Source organism: Rhincodon typus, chromosome 24, assembly GCF_021869965.1.
Source record: "Rhincodon typus isolate 14 chromosome 24, sRhiTyp1.1, whole genome shotgun sequence".
NCBI classification, from domain to species: Eukaryota; Metazoa; Chordata; class Chondrichthyes; order Orectolobiformes; family Rhincodontidae; genus Rhincodon; species Rhincodon typus.
This window is the reverse complement of record NC_063355.1, coordinates 31,780,746-31,797,089: the sequence shown is the minus strand read 5'-3', so window position 1 is coordinate 31,797,089 and position 16,344 is coordinate 31,780,746. Positions and strand designations below refer to the sequence as shown.

Below are 16,344 nucleotides of genomic sequence, written 5' to 3'. Positions count from 1 at the left end.
TGTCTGCATGGGTTTCTTCCAGGGGCTCCGGTTTCCTCCCACAGTCCAAAGATGTGCAGGCTAGATGGATTGGCCATGCTAAATTGCCCATAGTGTTCAGGGATGTGGAGCTTAGGTGGGTTATAGGGGGATGGGTTGGTGTGGACTTGTTGGGCCGAAGGGCCTGTTTCCACGCTGTAGGGATTCGATGGTCTATGAAAAATCTAGTCAGTGAGAACTGGGGGAGAATTTCTGCTGGTTGGTGTCATACCTAGCACAAAAGAAGATGGTTTTGCTTCTTAGAGGTTAATTATCCTGCAAGAGTTCCCAAAAATAGTGTCCTAGGCCCAAATGTCTTCAGTTGCTTCATCAGTGAAATTCCCTTCATTGTAAGGTCAGAAATGGAGATGTTTGCTGATGGTTGAACAATGCTCAGCATCATTCTCAACTCCTCAAGTGCTGAAGCAGTCCACGTCCTTATCAGCAAGACCTGCACAACAAGTGATAAGTAACACTCACACCACACAGTGCCAAGAAATGAAATTCAACAGGAGAGAATCTAACCATTGCCTTTTGATTTTCAATGGCAGTCCCATTGCTGAATTCCCCAATATCAACATTCTATTTTTAGCAAAAAAGAAACTGAACCAATAATATGATTACTGTAGCTATAACAGCAAGTCAGAGTTTAGGAATTCTGCTATGAGACAACTCTTGTCTCCCCAATGCCCGTTCACCATCTACAAGGTGCAAGTTAGGAGTGGAATGGAATTCTATCCACTGGCCTAGTAGATGCAGCTTCAAAAACACTGAAGAGGCTAAAGCCATTCAGGTCTAAGCAGCCCATTTGATTAGCAGCCCTCTACCACCTTCAGCGTTCACACCTCAAATGTCAAGGGAGGAGATACACACTATTGTGACTTGGTACTCAAGGCAGCTCAACACTACCTTCAAAAGAACAATTTGGGATGAGCAAATACTAACATAGCCAGCAATGCCTACATTCCTTAGCCGAATAAAAGAAAGTTAATGAACTATGGAATTTGAAGGCGTACTATTGATCTAGACCACCTATGTGAGATCATTATTAAACTTCTTCTGACACTGTAATTAGGCCTGTTTCAAGGCCATTGTCCTAGTATTGAATTCCACGGATATTTGCTCAAATTGCCTTTGCAATGTCTATCTGCAGGGCCTCATGTTCCTCTACTATAGATCTCCTCTCTCATCTTTTTTGATCCTCTGGACTAAGGCCTATTAGCATGGTAACTGAGAATCTTGGAGTCTTCTGTCTGAACTGATGTACCATTCGTCATGTTTTGTCCCATTTCAAGCCAAAATGCTGCTCACTTTTAAGAAATGCAGACAAGCTTTAATTGGTCTTTTTCAGGATTGAAGCAGCATGCTACAGTTATGGAAATGTGTATAGCAAGAAATTTGCATGCTGCTTGCATTGCTTTCCAATGACATGAGTTAATCATGTATCATGATTCCATGTTACAGCCCCGATACAGTTTTCAAACCGTATTCTTGAAAGTTATTTGATGTAGATAATGCTGAAGCATGTTATCATGATATCAATAAAGAATAATTTCTCTGCCCTTCTTCATGCTTTAAACTTAAAGTATTACCAAACAGATTTTTTTAATGAATACATTATCCTTTAAAGTAGTATCCTTTTTAATGCATACATATCCCTAAATTGTGCTAACTTTTTATTTCAGTTTTACAAGCTTTTGGGAAAGAATGTGCAGTGTTACATGATAGTGGCACACAAACAGAAAAATGTGCCCGTCCCAGTAAAGGTAAATGTTCATTTTCTGTTTCATTTAGACTTAAATGATTACTTTAAATATGCACCATTTCTCTGAAACTCATTTTGGTGCCTCCAATGGGAATTTTGAGTAATGAAGGATATGATTCTAGAAATTATTTACAGGAACTTTTAAACTGGAATTATTGGTAAGTATTACACAATATATAAGTGATCATTAAATACATGTCCAAAAATATTTACTTTGTTCTTCTTGACCATAAAACCTAAGTTTAAAAATAAAGGATTATTTTGTTCTGTATTCACACCTTTTTCTTAAGTCTGGACTAAATTCTTATGGATACTGAAAGGAAACAATGTTGAAGACAGGAAAGGAATTTTATAATCTCCCATCCTTTGAATGTGGGCCACCCTGACTGCATTTAATGCCATCCAAATTTCCCTCAAACCAGTGGTGTCAGCACTGACGCCGGTATCTCATGATGCTGTATAACTTGGAGGAGAACTTGGAGTTGGGTGTTTTCATTGTTTTGCTACTTTTGTCCTTGATGATACAGAATGCAACACTAAGGATGTTATTGAATTAATTTTTATGCATTCTCAAGATATAATGTACTACATTCATCTTTTATCATTATGTTGATTGTTGTCTGTTATACTTCTGACTTGATTTTGTAGGCATTGAAGATGTTTTGAGAGGTCAGGAGATGAGCCACTGATCACAGCTTTGTCTGTAACATTTCCACTGAGCCAGATTTGGCAGTAGATATTAAATTTCTGAAAAGAATACCCTACTTTGCTTTCACTGTGTGTTACTGATTCATCATTTGAGAGGATGCATTAACTAGTAATCAGCACTATCTTTATGTTTGTTAAAAAAAAGCATATACTTCTGACAACCAGCTTCAATATTGTCTCTTTCAATCACTTCCCAAATAAGAAATGTGATTTCAAATGAATAAACCAGCGCTAAGACGATCTTACTCTTTTATTCGAGTCATTTTCTTGTTGTTCATTTTGTTTCACTGATTCTTCAAAACTGGTGCTTTAATTTCCACTTCTTTCATAGTTTCCTACAAACATTCCTTTTCTCTCTTATTGTCCAATTCCTTTCAGTTGCTCAATCTTATCATTCAGCTGAGCATCTGCTCCAATCAGTTCCTCATTCTGTTTCTTAAAATTTCCGTGACTGCTTTTAAAGTCTGCTGAATCTGGTTTTCTATAATACATAGCTCATCTTTCTTGGTCTCCAGATGGCACTGGAGCTCAAAACTTTCATTTATGGTTTCAACACAAAGTTTCATAGTTTGATAGTCTGAGAATTTAATTTGGCATTCATTGAGAATTTCTTCTGTTCAATGCATTTTTCACAATAAGTACTTGACTATAAATTGAAGATCAGTTTACATTAAATTTGATGTCCCAAGTTTTTAGTTTAGATGTTTCAAACCTTCATTCAAGTATTTTATTTCCTCTGGCTGATGGACAAGTGTTGTCACCATTTCATATTTGTCATTAGCAAACTAATCTTTCATGCAGTTCTCCACACTGATCAGGCTTTCTTTAGTAGAGACTATTTCCTGATGCTGCCTTTGAGATTTTTGAATTCTGATCCTAACATTTTTTGGGCCTGGGCTAGTCGCTTTTTCCACTATATCCTATTGAAGCTTACAAGGTTGGATTCTTGCTACTGCCCAAGCACTTAGCAATCCTGGATGTTCTTCTGGCAAAAACTCCATTTCTCAACTTATCTGCCTATCTTGAAACTCTCAGATGCCAAGAATTTCGTACCTGCCACATCATTGGGTAGCATAAAATCCACCTCTTCAATAGGTAAGCTTGAAACAAATTTCACAGCAATATTTTAATCTCCTTAGTCACTTTGTAAATTAACTTTTGTTATGATCCCAGTTGCTAACTAATACTGGGAAGTCAGATTGTAGAATGAAACTTGTCTTGACAGATCAAATATTTACTTATTGGAGTTGGTTAACGTGGTGGTTAGTCCCTGAAACATGAGGCTGCAGATGTCCTTTAAAAATACAGCATTAATTTATTATGCAAAAAAAATCAAAGATTACAAATGTGTATGTATATATAAATAGATTGAGTTGGAAAATCTCGACACAAGCATCTAAACGTAGCGCAGAATTTTTCCATTTTTTGGCAAACTTTTTTCAGTTGAGATTCATGATGCCTGATCTGCCATGCCACAAATCCTCTGCTCCTCATCTTTAATTGTGCAACCAGACCCTCCATCTTTCATCTCATGGAATCACATGGCAGGAGAACTGCAAGTACTTACTGCTGCCAGAACATTGCAACATTCACGCCACTGCCACTATATTTAAACCTTACCTGTGCACCACTTAAGATGCTGCAGAACAAGCACTCCTCTTCAAATTGTAATCCTACACTATTACCCTCAAGGCCCAGAAAGACAAGTTACTTCCTTGGTTTGCCAACAAGGATCTGGAGATCCTGATCAACAGAGTAGTAGAATGGAGGGCCATGTTTCATACTGCTGATAGCAAAGGGTGCCACACCGCCAGAACCAGCCAGCCTGGACTGAGAATGCAGCATGTGTCAGTGCAGTATCCTAGGTGAACCACAACACCCTGAAAGGCAGGAAAAAGGTTAATGATCGTTTTTGATCCATGACAATAAGTGCCACTATCAGGTTTGGAATACTGCAGTGAGTATTCTCATCTCCCGACTCCCCAAAGCCTGTCAATCAGGCACAGGTCAGGAATGTGATGGAATACTCCCATTTGCCTGAAGGAGTGCAGTGCCAACAACACTCTTGAAGCATGAAACCTTTCAGGATAAAGCAGCCCACTTGTTTGGAACAACATCCACAAGCATCCACTTCCTCCACCACTGACGCTAAGTAGCAGTGTGTACTAGCTCCTAAGATGCACTGTACAAATTCACCAAAGATCTTTAGATAGCACCTTCCAAACTCGCGACCATGTCCACCTAGAAGGTCAAGGGCAGCAGATACTTGGGAGCACCACCACTTGCAATTTCCCCTCCAAGCCACTCACCATGCATCTTGGAAATATATTGCCATTCTTTTAGTGGGCCACAATCCTAGAATTCCCTCTAACAGCATTGTGGGTCTACCTACAGCATGCGAACTGCAGCGATTTGCAGCTCACTACCACCTTCTTAAAGGCAAATAGGAATGGGCAATAAATGCTGGCTAGCCAGCAATACCCATGAGTGAATTTAAAATAACAACAGCAAGTTAGACAATGGAAAGAAGTCTGAATGCAGCACATTCATCCTGCACGGGATTTCAACGAGGCTTTTTGTGCACAATGATGCATTACTGCATCATTCTTCTTTGATGTCCCTCCAATTAATGTTCTGAACCACATCTTCATCCTTAGACTGCAGTTGATTCTCCATTTCTTCTACATCCAGGATAACCTCATTTTGTTAGCTCCAGTTATGAAGGGCACAGAATTCCACAAGGATGCGATGCCCTTTCTGTGCTGTACTGCAAAGTTCGGCTGGCCTAGGCAGCAAAACTACATCTGCAGGAAGCCTGTGGCCTGTTTCACTGTGGCCTTGGTGGAAGCATAGACAGCATTGTATGTTCATTCTGTGTCAGACTGAGGGTTTTGTGAAGGTCATCAGCCATGTTTGGAAGGGGTAACTCTTGCCTCCCAGCTGCCAGCTCCATAAGACCGAAGGACCTTGGATGCATCATTTATGCATCATGGTAGCTCCGAGGATACCTGAGGCAGGTGTCCAAAATCTTCTTACAATTTTTAGTTGAACATGCTGAAAGCATTTTTGTTGTTGAACTCTGTAAGTTGGTGATTGATGCTCTCAAAACAACATGTGTGCAGCCTGTAGTCATCTGCTGTGGGGAAAAGATTCTCATGATCTACCCTATCTATGCCTCTCATACTTTTGTACACCTCAATCAGATTACTCCTCAGCCTCCTCTGCTTCAGGGAAAACGAACCCAACCTATTCAGTCTGTCTTCATAACTGAGACTTTCCATCCCAGGGAACATCCTGGTGAATCTCCTCTGCACCCTCTCCAGTGCAATTATGTCCTTCTGATTGTGTGGCGACCAGAACTGCACACAGTATTCCACCTGTGGCCTAACCAAGGTTCCATAAAGTTGCAACAAGACTTCCTTTATCCTATGCTCTGTACCCAAGTAATGAAGGCAAATATCCCATATGCCTTCTTCACCATACCAGTGCTAACACCTCCAGGAATCTATGGAATTGTACACCACGGTCCCTTTGTTCCTCAGTACTCACTAGGGGCCATCTGTTCCTTTTGACAATGAATGAATTTCTTGGTAGGCAACTGCAAGTTTCCAATAAAGGAGGATTATTGCTTGGTAAATGCCTTGTTATTGGTCAAACTTGCCTCATTAATATTCTGCTTTCTATTTTACCAAGTTTAACAAACAAGCTAGATGTCAAGAAAATTTGCCATGAAAACCAGGTATCTGGCGAATTCAGATTGTCACTTGCTCCAAAGGACCTTCATGTTAGACTCTAAGCCACCAACATTTTACACCACAGCAACGTGGGTGACTGGTAACTGCCCTCTGGGCAATTAGGGTTGGGCAATAAATTCTGTCCTAGCCAGCAATGTCCTCATCTCATTAAATAATTTTATTAAACTAGTCCGCTGCAAAGTCAGTTCCATTCCTAAAGGCAGCAATGATTCCAATCACAAATCAATTAACTCCATAATTTTCTGAAAAAAAAATAGGGAGCAAAGAGGGGCTGTAGATGAGATGAATTAGTTTTCCATGTCTTCCAATTACTGTAGCAAAACTTTTCAGCGTACTGCCTTGCATAAGTAGTGCTTGTTTTTTTATTTCAGGGAAACAGAAGCCTATATTGTGCAGTCTAAGCATACAAACTGATTTGACCCTTGAAGGTAAATTTTCATGATTCTTCACTAAAGATGTTTTTGTGTGTCTATGTTAGGTTTAAAACTAATTTTCTTATATGTGTAGCCTGTGTTTTTGCAGCATTTGTATTGAATTCTGAAATAATATGACTTAATTTAGACAGTTTCAAAGTAGAAGGTTTATATAGGCTATTTCAGAAATAGATCATTCTTGTGAATCCTGTTTCTTTACTATTTAGCTGTATTCCCAACGGTCATTTTCTTGGGCAGCAGCATAGCCTCGATCGTAGACCCTGAGCGATCGTCACCTTTCCCAGTAGCTTATTGAGCTTCTCGTTATTGCCAGCTTTGTCTTGTCATTGTCATGTTGGCTTTAGTCTCAGTAAATCGGACGCCTTTTCACACCTGACATTTATATCTATATTACATATCAATCCGTCCTTTACCATATTTGCCCTTATCATTCCCTTTGTCTTTTGCTCTGGGAACCCTCATCACCTGTTCCACTCACTCATCCTTTCCCCACTTCAACAGTATAAAAACCACCATTACATTCCTGAAAAGCTGTGGGTGGTCAGATTAGTAAGTTTGCAGATGACACAAAAATTGGTGGAGTTGTGGAAAGTGAGGAAGGTTCTCACAGCATACAGTAGGATATAGGCCAATTGGAAAATTGGGCAGATGGATTTTAATCTGGACAAATGTGAGGTGATGCATTTTGGGAGGTCAAATGCAAGTAAAAAGTGTTCAAAAAATGGCAGGACCCTTAGGAGCATTGACATATAGAGGGATCCTGAGGTGCAAATCCATAGCTCCCTGAAAGTGGCAAAACAAGTAGATAAGGTGGTGCAGAAGGCTTACAGAATGCTTGCATTCATTAGTTGGCATTGAGTATAAAAGTTAGCAAGTCATGTTGCAGTTGTGTAAAACTTTAGTTCGGCCACTTTGGAGTATTGTGTGCAGTTCTGATTGCCACACTATAGGAAAGATGTGGAGATTTTGGAGAGGATCCAAAAGAGATTTACCAGCATGTTACATAAACAGAAATTGCTGGATAAATTCAGCAGTTGGCAGCATCTATGGAGAGAAATCAGAGTTAACATTTCGGGTCCAGTGACCCTTCTTTAGAACTGGTCACTGGACCTGAAACGTTAACTCTGATTTCTCTCCACAGATGCTGCCAGACCTGCTGAGTTTTTCCAGCACTTTCTGTTTTTGTTTCTAATTTCCAGCATCCGCAGTTCTTTCAGTTGTTTATTGACGAGAATGTTGCCTGGATTGGACTGTATTAGCTATGTCGAGATGTTGGACAGATTTGGATGATTTTCGCTAGAGTGTCTGAAGCAGAGGGGCAACCTGCTAGAAGCATATAAAATAATGAGAGGCATGAATAGGGTGGATAGCTGGAGTCTTATTCCTAGGGTGGAAATGTCAAATACCGGGGGGCGGGGGGCAGAGACATAAGTTTATGGAGAGAGGGGGAACGTTTAAGGGAAATGTGTGAGGCAAGTTTTTATACAGAGGGTGGTAGGGGCCTGGAATGCATTTCAGGGGAGATGGTAGAAGCAGCTGTAATAGCAATATTTAAGAGGCATTCAGACAGACATATGAACAATAAAGAGAGTAAAGGGGATATGGACTATGTGCAGGCAGAAGGTATTAGTTTAGAATGGCTTTGTGGTCGGTGTAGACATGGTGGGCCGAAAGCCTATGCTGTGCTATTCTATGTTGTAAGATTCATATTAGATATGAAACATTCAATCTGTTTCCGTCTTCACAAATGCTGCCAGAGTTGCTGAGTTTCTCCACCATTTTAGTTTTTTGTTTAGTCTAGCGCTTCACACCAGATTACACCTTGGCTTTATTCCCTACTTGTCTGGTACTTCTTCCCACTTTAAGCATTTTACATTGCTTCGCACCCCTCATCTCTCATACTAAAGCAAGTACAATAAAAAAAAGTCACTGAGATATCTTCACTGGCTTCTTTCTTCAGCTTCTGCTCCAAATGATTTCTCATTTTCAGTGATTTCAACATCTATTTTAACTCTTCATGTTCTCTCTCCTCAGATTACACTCTTCTCACCTTCACTAAATCTCTCCCTCCACCTAAACTCACAATTTGTATTCAAACCCATTCCTAGTCCGTATTATTTCCGACTATTACAAATAAGGCCGACTCTGAACACTTCCTTGTATCACTTAGCACCTATATCCACCTTCCACTTTTCAACCTTGCTCCTTCTATCTCCATCTCCAGAAAAACAATCCCCTAATTCACTGACAACTGCATGTTCAAAATTCTTTGTCTTTCTGTTAACTACCACATTTTTGCAGGTACTCATCACGTCAACTGCATTTTACATTCAGCTTTGATATCATATTCTCCAATAAAAAAAATTACCATATCTCATCCTGCCACCATGGGAATTCCTCTAGATAGGCTAGCTCAAAGGAGAAATAAAAGACTGTGGTGGACAATTGGTTTTAATGTCTACAGGCAACTCTAGCTATACCACTTTGAAACACTGTCATGTCCTGCAGTTGTGCGCTGAAGCTGCTCGCTATCGAGGATGCTCCTGGAATGCACAAGTAACTCCAGGTTGTTTGATCTATTGTAAATCTTTTTAAATTCCTCTCCCCATCCCCTCCATCCTCACCTTCAATGACAAGTATAACAATCTTGTGGATTTCTTGTCACTAAGATCAAGGTGATCCCACCAGCTATTTCTGCTGTGTTCCTCCTTTCCATTTCTCACCTGGTTAAACTTAATTTAATACTGCAATCATTTTTTCCAGAGCTTCCTTTTTCTCTTCATGGTCTCTCTGAATTCAAGAGTCATCACCTATATCCTTGATTCCAATCCCACCAAATTTCTGATCATGCAATTTCTCCTGCTGGCCCCATGTTAGCCAATACTGTAAACCATTGTGTGTTCAAGTGCTGACCTTGTCTCCTTTAAATCTGCTATCATCATCACTGTCCTTAAAAAACACATTGAATCCCTTTACAACCTTCTGGACTTAATATTGAGTTCATCACCTTCAAATTATGAACCAACTTCCATTCCTTCCCCTTCTTTTAACTTTATTTATTATATTCTGTGTCACCATGTCCTCTCTCCCCTCCCCCTACCCTAGTGGGACTGACTGACTGTTCTTTCAAGCCTGGCAGTGACACACTATTGTTCCACCATTTTCACATTCCAATCACTTAAACTGAACTATCAACATCCTTTCTCCCCCATCACTCTACACTCCACCCCCCAACTATAGCATTAATGCTGCCCTCTCCACACTTCATGTCAGCTCTGATGAAAAGTCATCAAGATTTGAAACATTAGCTTGCTCTCTCTCTCCATAGATGCTGCCTCACCCACTGTGATCTCTATCTAGCATTTGTTTTTTTTTCAGTTGATTCCACGATCATCCCATCTCCAAGTTCCCTTTCCTCTCCAAAGTCCTTGAAATTGTTATTGTTGCCCAGAATCCATTTCCATCTTCCTCAAGAGCTCCATATTTAAATTCCACCAATCAGTTTCTGCCTTAGCTCAATATTGGCACAGTTCTTATCGAAAACACAAATAACACCCAATGTGACTGTGGCAAATATGAACCTTCTATCTTTATCATTCTTAACCTGTCAGTCATTTCTGATGCTTGACCACGCTATACTCCTCCAGTATCTCTCCACTATCAGGTATTTTTAAAATGCTGATCAGAAATGTTACTACATACTTTTGGAGTAGGTAGGAACTTGAACCCAGGCCTCCTGGACTCAGAGATAGGGACAGTACCACCGCACTCCAAAAGCCCTAATCTCTCCATTGTCACCCAGATAGATAAGACTGCTCAGTCATGTTCCCATCTTGATCTAATTATGGCAAAAGTAAAAAAGCAATTGTTTCTTGTTCTGCTCCTGCACTATCATTCTGTTTTGGGCTGTTGTGGTACAGTGGTAGTGTTAATACTTCTGAGCCACGAGGTCTGGGTTCAAATCCTACCTGCTCCAGAGGTGTGTAATAACATCTCTGAATAGGTTGATTATTTTTTAAAAAAACCATTTCTGTTTTCCCTCAAGAATCTATCCTTCATTTCCTCCCGTTACTTATCTATATTTGTCTCTTGACAGCATTATCTAAAAAATGTGTCAGCTTTCACATGCACTAGCGACACCAATCTATACAGCATTACTACTTCTCCCAACCCTCCACTGATACTAAATTATTGGACAGCTTATCCAAAATCTAGTACTGGATAAGCAGGAATTTATTTCAATGTTTACAGGCCTCTCATCAAAGCATTTTCTACAGACTGGCTTCTTCACTTTCTTTGGCAAAAATCAGAAATTAATGCCAGGATGTGGGGGCTTGTGTCTTTTAAATTGAAAATTCCCCCACCTGCACCTAACCACCCTCTTGGATGTGGCTGGGTAGGAGTTCAAGGTTGGAGGCAAGTGCAGGGGGTGGCTTTCAGTGACAACAACACACTCCACCCTCCCCCTATTTGTACCCTAATTGCCCCCAATTGGTGGCAAATCAGTAAGGTTGACCATTGACCTTTACACCCAGAACTTAATTGCTTAGGTGGCAGGAATAGGGCAGGTATCTTCCCGGTGAGCAATGACTTGATTACTTGCCCTTCCTGCAACCTTCCCTGACACTTATAGGGAAGGGAACATCCCACACTAAACTTGTCAAGTTTGATCCTGAGATGATCTTCTGACTTCATGTTTATGGCATTGATAAGACCTCTCATTTCAACATCTGTAGCATTACTCAACTTCACTCATGTCTCAGTTAAACTGTTGCTGAAAGACTCATTCATGTCCTTGTTACCTCTAAACTCAACTGTTAAACACACTACTTGCTTGTCTTTCACATTCTACCCTCCATAAAGTTGAAGTCCACTTAAAATCCTGCTGACCTTGTCTTAAATTTTAGCAAATCCTGATCCCCTGGCCTACACTGACTCCATGACAAGCAGTACTTTGATTTTAAAATTATCTTCTTGCTTTCAAATTCCTCTCTGGCCTCACCCCTCCCTATGCCTGTAATCTCCTCTTGCTCCAAACATTCCAAGATATCCAGCATTTTGAATTCTGACCTCTTGTTGTGCTTTCCTACTTTTAATTGCTCCATCATTAGTGCCTGTTCCTTCAGTTGCCTTGGCCCTAAACTCTGGAATGCCCACCTACACCTCTCCACCTTTCTTCCCAACTTTAAAATGTTCCATAAAACATATGAAAAATGCTCCTTAAAACATGCAACTAAGCTTTTATGGATCTGATTTCATATGTTTGTTTCTTGGTGTCAAACTTCACTTTGTATTGCTGCTATGAGGACCTTGGCACTTTTATTACATTCAAGGCTCTATATAAAAATAATTTATTGTTCTGTTGTAAAGGTTAAAAGGTAAGTAAATGAAGTTGGTCCAAAGTGTAGAACAATGAGGAAAGATGCTGCATATAGAGTGTTAAAGAGGCAAAAAAAATGTGGGACTTAAAGTGCCCATTATGACTTAAAGTCAAATTAAAGTAAAAGGAATGAGTGAATGTAAATAAATATCCATGAAAAGTAAAGTAAAACCACTTTTAAAAACATTTCATAGAGTGTGATAAATATCTGCAATATATTCTGATGCAGAAGTAGAAGAAAAACAGTAGAAGAAGAGTAGAAGATGTTTAAAAAGTAAGAAGTCGTAATCAGGATTCAGAAAGATGTGTTTTAACTCATTAAATAGACTATTCCTCGCAGCTGACTGTTTGTGTTTTTATTAAATTGTTATTAGGTATAGGCAAAGTTACAATAAGATCATGAAATGTTGTCAGTGGTACTGAAAAGATATATTCAACAAGCAGGGGTGGCACGGTGGCTCATTGATTAGCACTGCTGCCTCACAGTGCTAGGGACCTGGGTTTGATTCCACCTTTGGGTGACTATCTGTGTGGAGTTTGCACATTCTCCCCATGTCTGTGTGGGTTTCCTCCGAGTGCTCCGGTTTCCTCCCAAAGTCCAAAGATATGCAGGTTAGGTGGACTGACCATGCTAAATTGCCCATAGTGTTCAGGGATGAGTAGATTAGGTAGATTATAGGCAGATGGGTCTGGGTGGGATGCTGTGAGGGTCAGTGTGGACTTGTTGGGCCAAAGGGCCTGTTTCCACACTGTAGGGATTCTATGAAGAGGTCATTTTAGTTTTTTAACATTGTTTCTAAGTAGTGTTGATATTGTATTTCAGATATTGAAACTCTTTGTGGAAGTGCAAAATTGCTGTGCGGTACTGGAACACAAACAGAATCAAAACGACGTTGTAAACCAAGTAAGACTTGACATGTTGCTTTAGCAAACAGCTTATTACATGTCTGCCTTAAGAAACTACTGTGAGCTCTCAAATAATTATTATAGATATTGCTTTGTTTTGCATTTAGAATTGGAAATATTAATATTTTAAAGTTTGAATCCCTGCATTAATGGCTCTTCGGTTTTCTGTGGGGGGGGGGAGGGGGGGGGCGGGTTGGGGGGGGGGGGGGGGGGCCGGGGCAGGGAGATTTTAAATTCTATGATTTAGGCCATCAGGCTGTAGACTCCTGAGGCAGAATATGAGGTGTTGTTCCTCCAATTTGCGTATGGCATCATTGTGGCACTGGAGGAGGCCGAGGATGGACATGTCACTAAGGGAGTGGGAGTGAGAGGGGGAGTTAAAACAGTTAGCAACTGGAAGGTGTTTTTGATTATAGAGTACAGATACTCCACAAATCTGTCACCGAGTCTATGTTTGGTCTCACCGATGTACAGGAGGATACATTGGGAGTAATGGATACAGTAGACCGGGTTGGCGGATATATAAGTGAACCCCTGTTGGATATGGAAAGTTTGTCTCGGGCTTTGGATAGAGTTGAGAGGGGAGGCATAGGGGCATGTGTAGCACCTCCTGCAATTATAGGGAAAGGTGCCGAGTGGTGGAGTTGGTGGGGAGTGTTGAGCGGACAAGGGCGTCACGGAGAAAAGCATATGGAGTGGGGAGGGAAATATCTCTTTGGTGGTGGGGTCAGATTGTAGGTGGTGGAAATGGCCGAGGATGATGTGCTGGATGCAGAGGTTGGTGGAGTGGTATGTGAGTAGTATGCCTCACTTTCCTATCTCTCTTACCTCTCTCATGTTCTCTTTATTGATATTTTTAATCAACCTGACATACTTCAGGAGCAGGTGGGACTCCAACCCAGGCCTTATGGCCCAGAAGTAGGGGCACTACACTGTGCCACAACAGCCTTAAAACAGTTTTTTTATCAGCTTGTTGTTTCTCTTCCAAAGGATTACTTATTTTTTAACTTAGTTAGATGTGTTATGACACATTTCTGTGCCCATTACAGCTGAAGCAAGACTTAAACCCAGACGTTCTGGTCCAAATATAGGGACACTGGACACTATTACCACATCACAAGACTTTATTCACCCATGGGATTTGAGTTTTGTTGGCTGGGTCAGCATTTGTTGCCCATCCCTAATTGCTCTTGAAAATGTGGTGCTGAGCTGCTTTGTTGAATGGCTGCAGCCCTTTTGGTGGAGGTACACTGAAAATGCTGTTAGAGAGTGGGTTCCCATTTTTATATTTCTTCCCATCTCTCTTGCAGAATGGAGGGAATTCCTAGCAAGTTGTAACTGATCAATTTTTCATGGTGATCTCTATAATGGATCCCTTTTTAGATGAAGATGTCAGATTTTATTTTGGAGTAAATGGTGATAGTGTTGACCAAATATTGCAAGAAGTCTCCCATAATGTGTTCCAAAAGCTATCAGCACTAAATGTACAAGAATACATACAAAACATTTAACTTTTTTTTAACTTATGCAATAATCAGTTCACAGTTGGCTGATTGATGACATTAAGCCAAACGGTAGCTACCAAAATATTGTGCAGACACCTTAATGAGAACTGAAAGGCAATTTAAGTAAGTGGTAAGCAGCTGCTTAATGATTCTCTGGTTGGCCTTTCCTAGGACAAGACTCAACACTTTTACAAGATAATTCTTGTGCTAAACATTCAATGAATTGGTGGTTCATCTCAAGACTCAAGCTTGATTACTTTGAAGGCTCTAAAAATATAAAGTATCCAGGAAAAAATCACTCCAATATCTGTACATAAATTTCACTTGTAAAATCGAGCAAAAACAAATCCATTTCTAAGGACGTTTGTCCATACTTAAACATAGTATTAGATCATATCTAAAGTACCAAACAAATCTACAGAGACAAATTTATACTAAGCCTGAAATTGTAATTACAAAATTGCTTCGTCAAAGCAGTATTCATTTTAGGGACACTTCATTCAAGCGATGTCAGCTTCATTGACTAAGTCAACATTTATTGTCCAACTCTGTCTTTGAGAAGATTATGGTGACTTGCTTTTTGAACTGTTGTAGTCTTTGGGGTGTAGCTACAGCCGTTGGGGTTAGATATAACCAGTCCTGTTTAGAATGGGAGTATCCAGGATTTTGATCCCACAGCAATAAAGAAATTGTGATCTAGTTTCAAATCAGGATAGTGTTTGGCCTTCAGGGGGTAATGCTATCCCTGTCCCTCTACATGATAGAGGATGCAGGTTTGGAAGGTGCTGTCTTGGGAGTGTTTCTAACAGTATTGCTACTTCCATTTATATCTCGGATGTGGAGGTGCCGGTGTTGGACTGCAGTGGACAAAGTCAGACGTCACATGCCACCAGGTTATAGTCCAACAGGCTTATTCGACATCACCAGCTTTCAGAGTGCTGCTCCTTCATTGGGTGAGGTGGAGGAAAGTACACAGGCACAGAACGTATAGGCAGAGAAATAATTGCAAGATAATTCCAGGTAATTAAGAGTGTCAAAAGATGGTACAAGGGGAATAGTACAAATTGTGTGAGTGGAATGTCAACAGGCTGAATAACAAGTCTTTGCAGGCAATCAAAATTGTCAAACAGTGTGAGTAAAGTGTTAACAGCTAAATAGCAAGTGAAGGGATGACCTGTGATCTGATTAATTAAGGCAGAGAGGTATTTACAAAATAATCAAAAATAAGATAGTGCTAGAGACAAACCAAAATAGAATAACATGATAGGTATAACAGTTGCATGATGGAGTCTAACCAAAGTAACAAGTGATCAAAAACTGTGCAAACTAATTAAGGTTAGTTTATCAAGGTGAAGATGTCAAAACAGAACAGGGAGAAAGATTTTGCAAACACAGAACAGTATGGTGGGGTTACATGTAGCGTGACATGAATCCAAGGTCATGGTTGAGGCTGTCTTCTTGCTATTCCAGCCATTTGGTTTGTGTCTAGCACCATCTTATTTTTGTTTTTTTTTAAAATGCCTCTCTGCCTTAATTAATTAGATCATAGGTCATCTCTTCACTAGCTATTCAGCTGTTAGCATCTTACTCACACCGTTTGACACTTTGGATCACCTGCAAAAATTTGTTATTCAGCCTGTCAACACTCCACTCACACCATTTGTACGATGTTTTTGACCCTTTTAATTATCTGGAATTATATTGCAATTACGTTTCCACCTATAAATTTTGTGCCTGTGTGAGTCCTTCCACTTCACCTGACAAAGGAGGAGCACTCTGAAAGCTTGTGATTTCAAATAAACCTGTTGGACTGTAACCTGGTGTTGTGTGACTTCTGACAGATCTTGAATAGTGGTCAGCCACAATCTCTTCA

At 40.2% G+C, this 16,344-nt stretch overlaps 1 protein-coding gene across 1 annotated transcript in view; it reads left to right on the top strand.

Annotated features, from left to right (window-relative positions):
- The window catches only part of LOC125485978, a 95,559-nt gene extending 82,595 nt beyond the window's left edge, over window positions 1-12,964 (top strand). The window contains exons 10-12 of the mRNA XM_048611640.1: window positions 1,704-1,784; window positions 6,618-6,674; window positions 12,884-12,964. Of these exons, the coding sequence (XP_048467597.1) occupies window positions 1,704-1,784; window positions 6,618-6,647 (111 nt within the window). The 3' untranslated portion in view covers window positions 6,648-6,674; window positions 12,884-12,964. The remainder of the gene's footprint in view (window positions 1-1,703; window positions 1,785-6,617; window positions 6,675-12,883) is intronic.
- The last annotated feature ends 3,380 nt before the right edge of the window (window positions 12,965-16,344 follow it).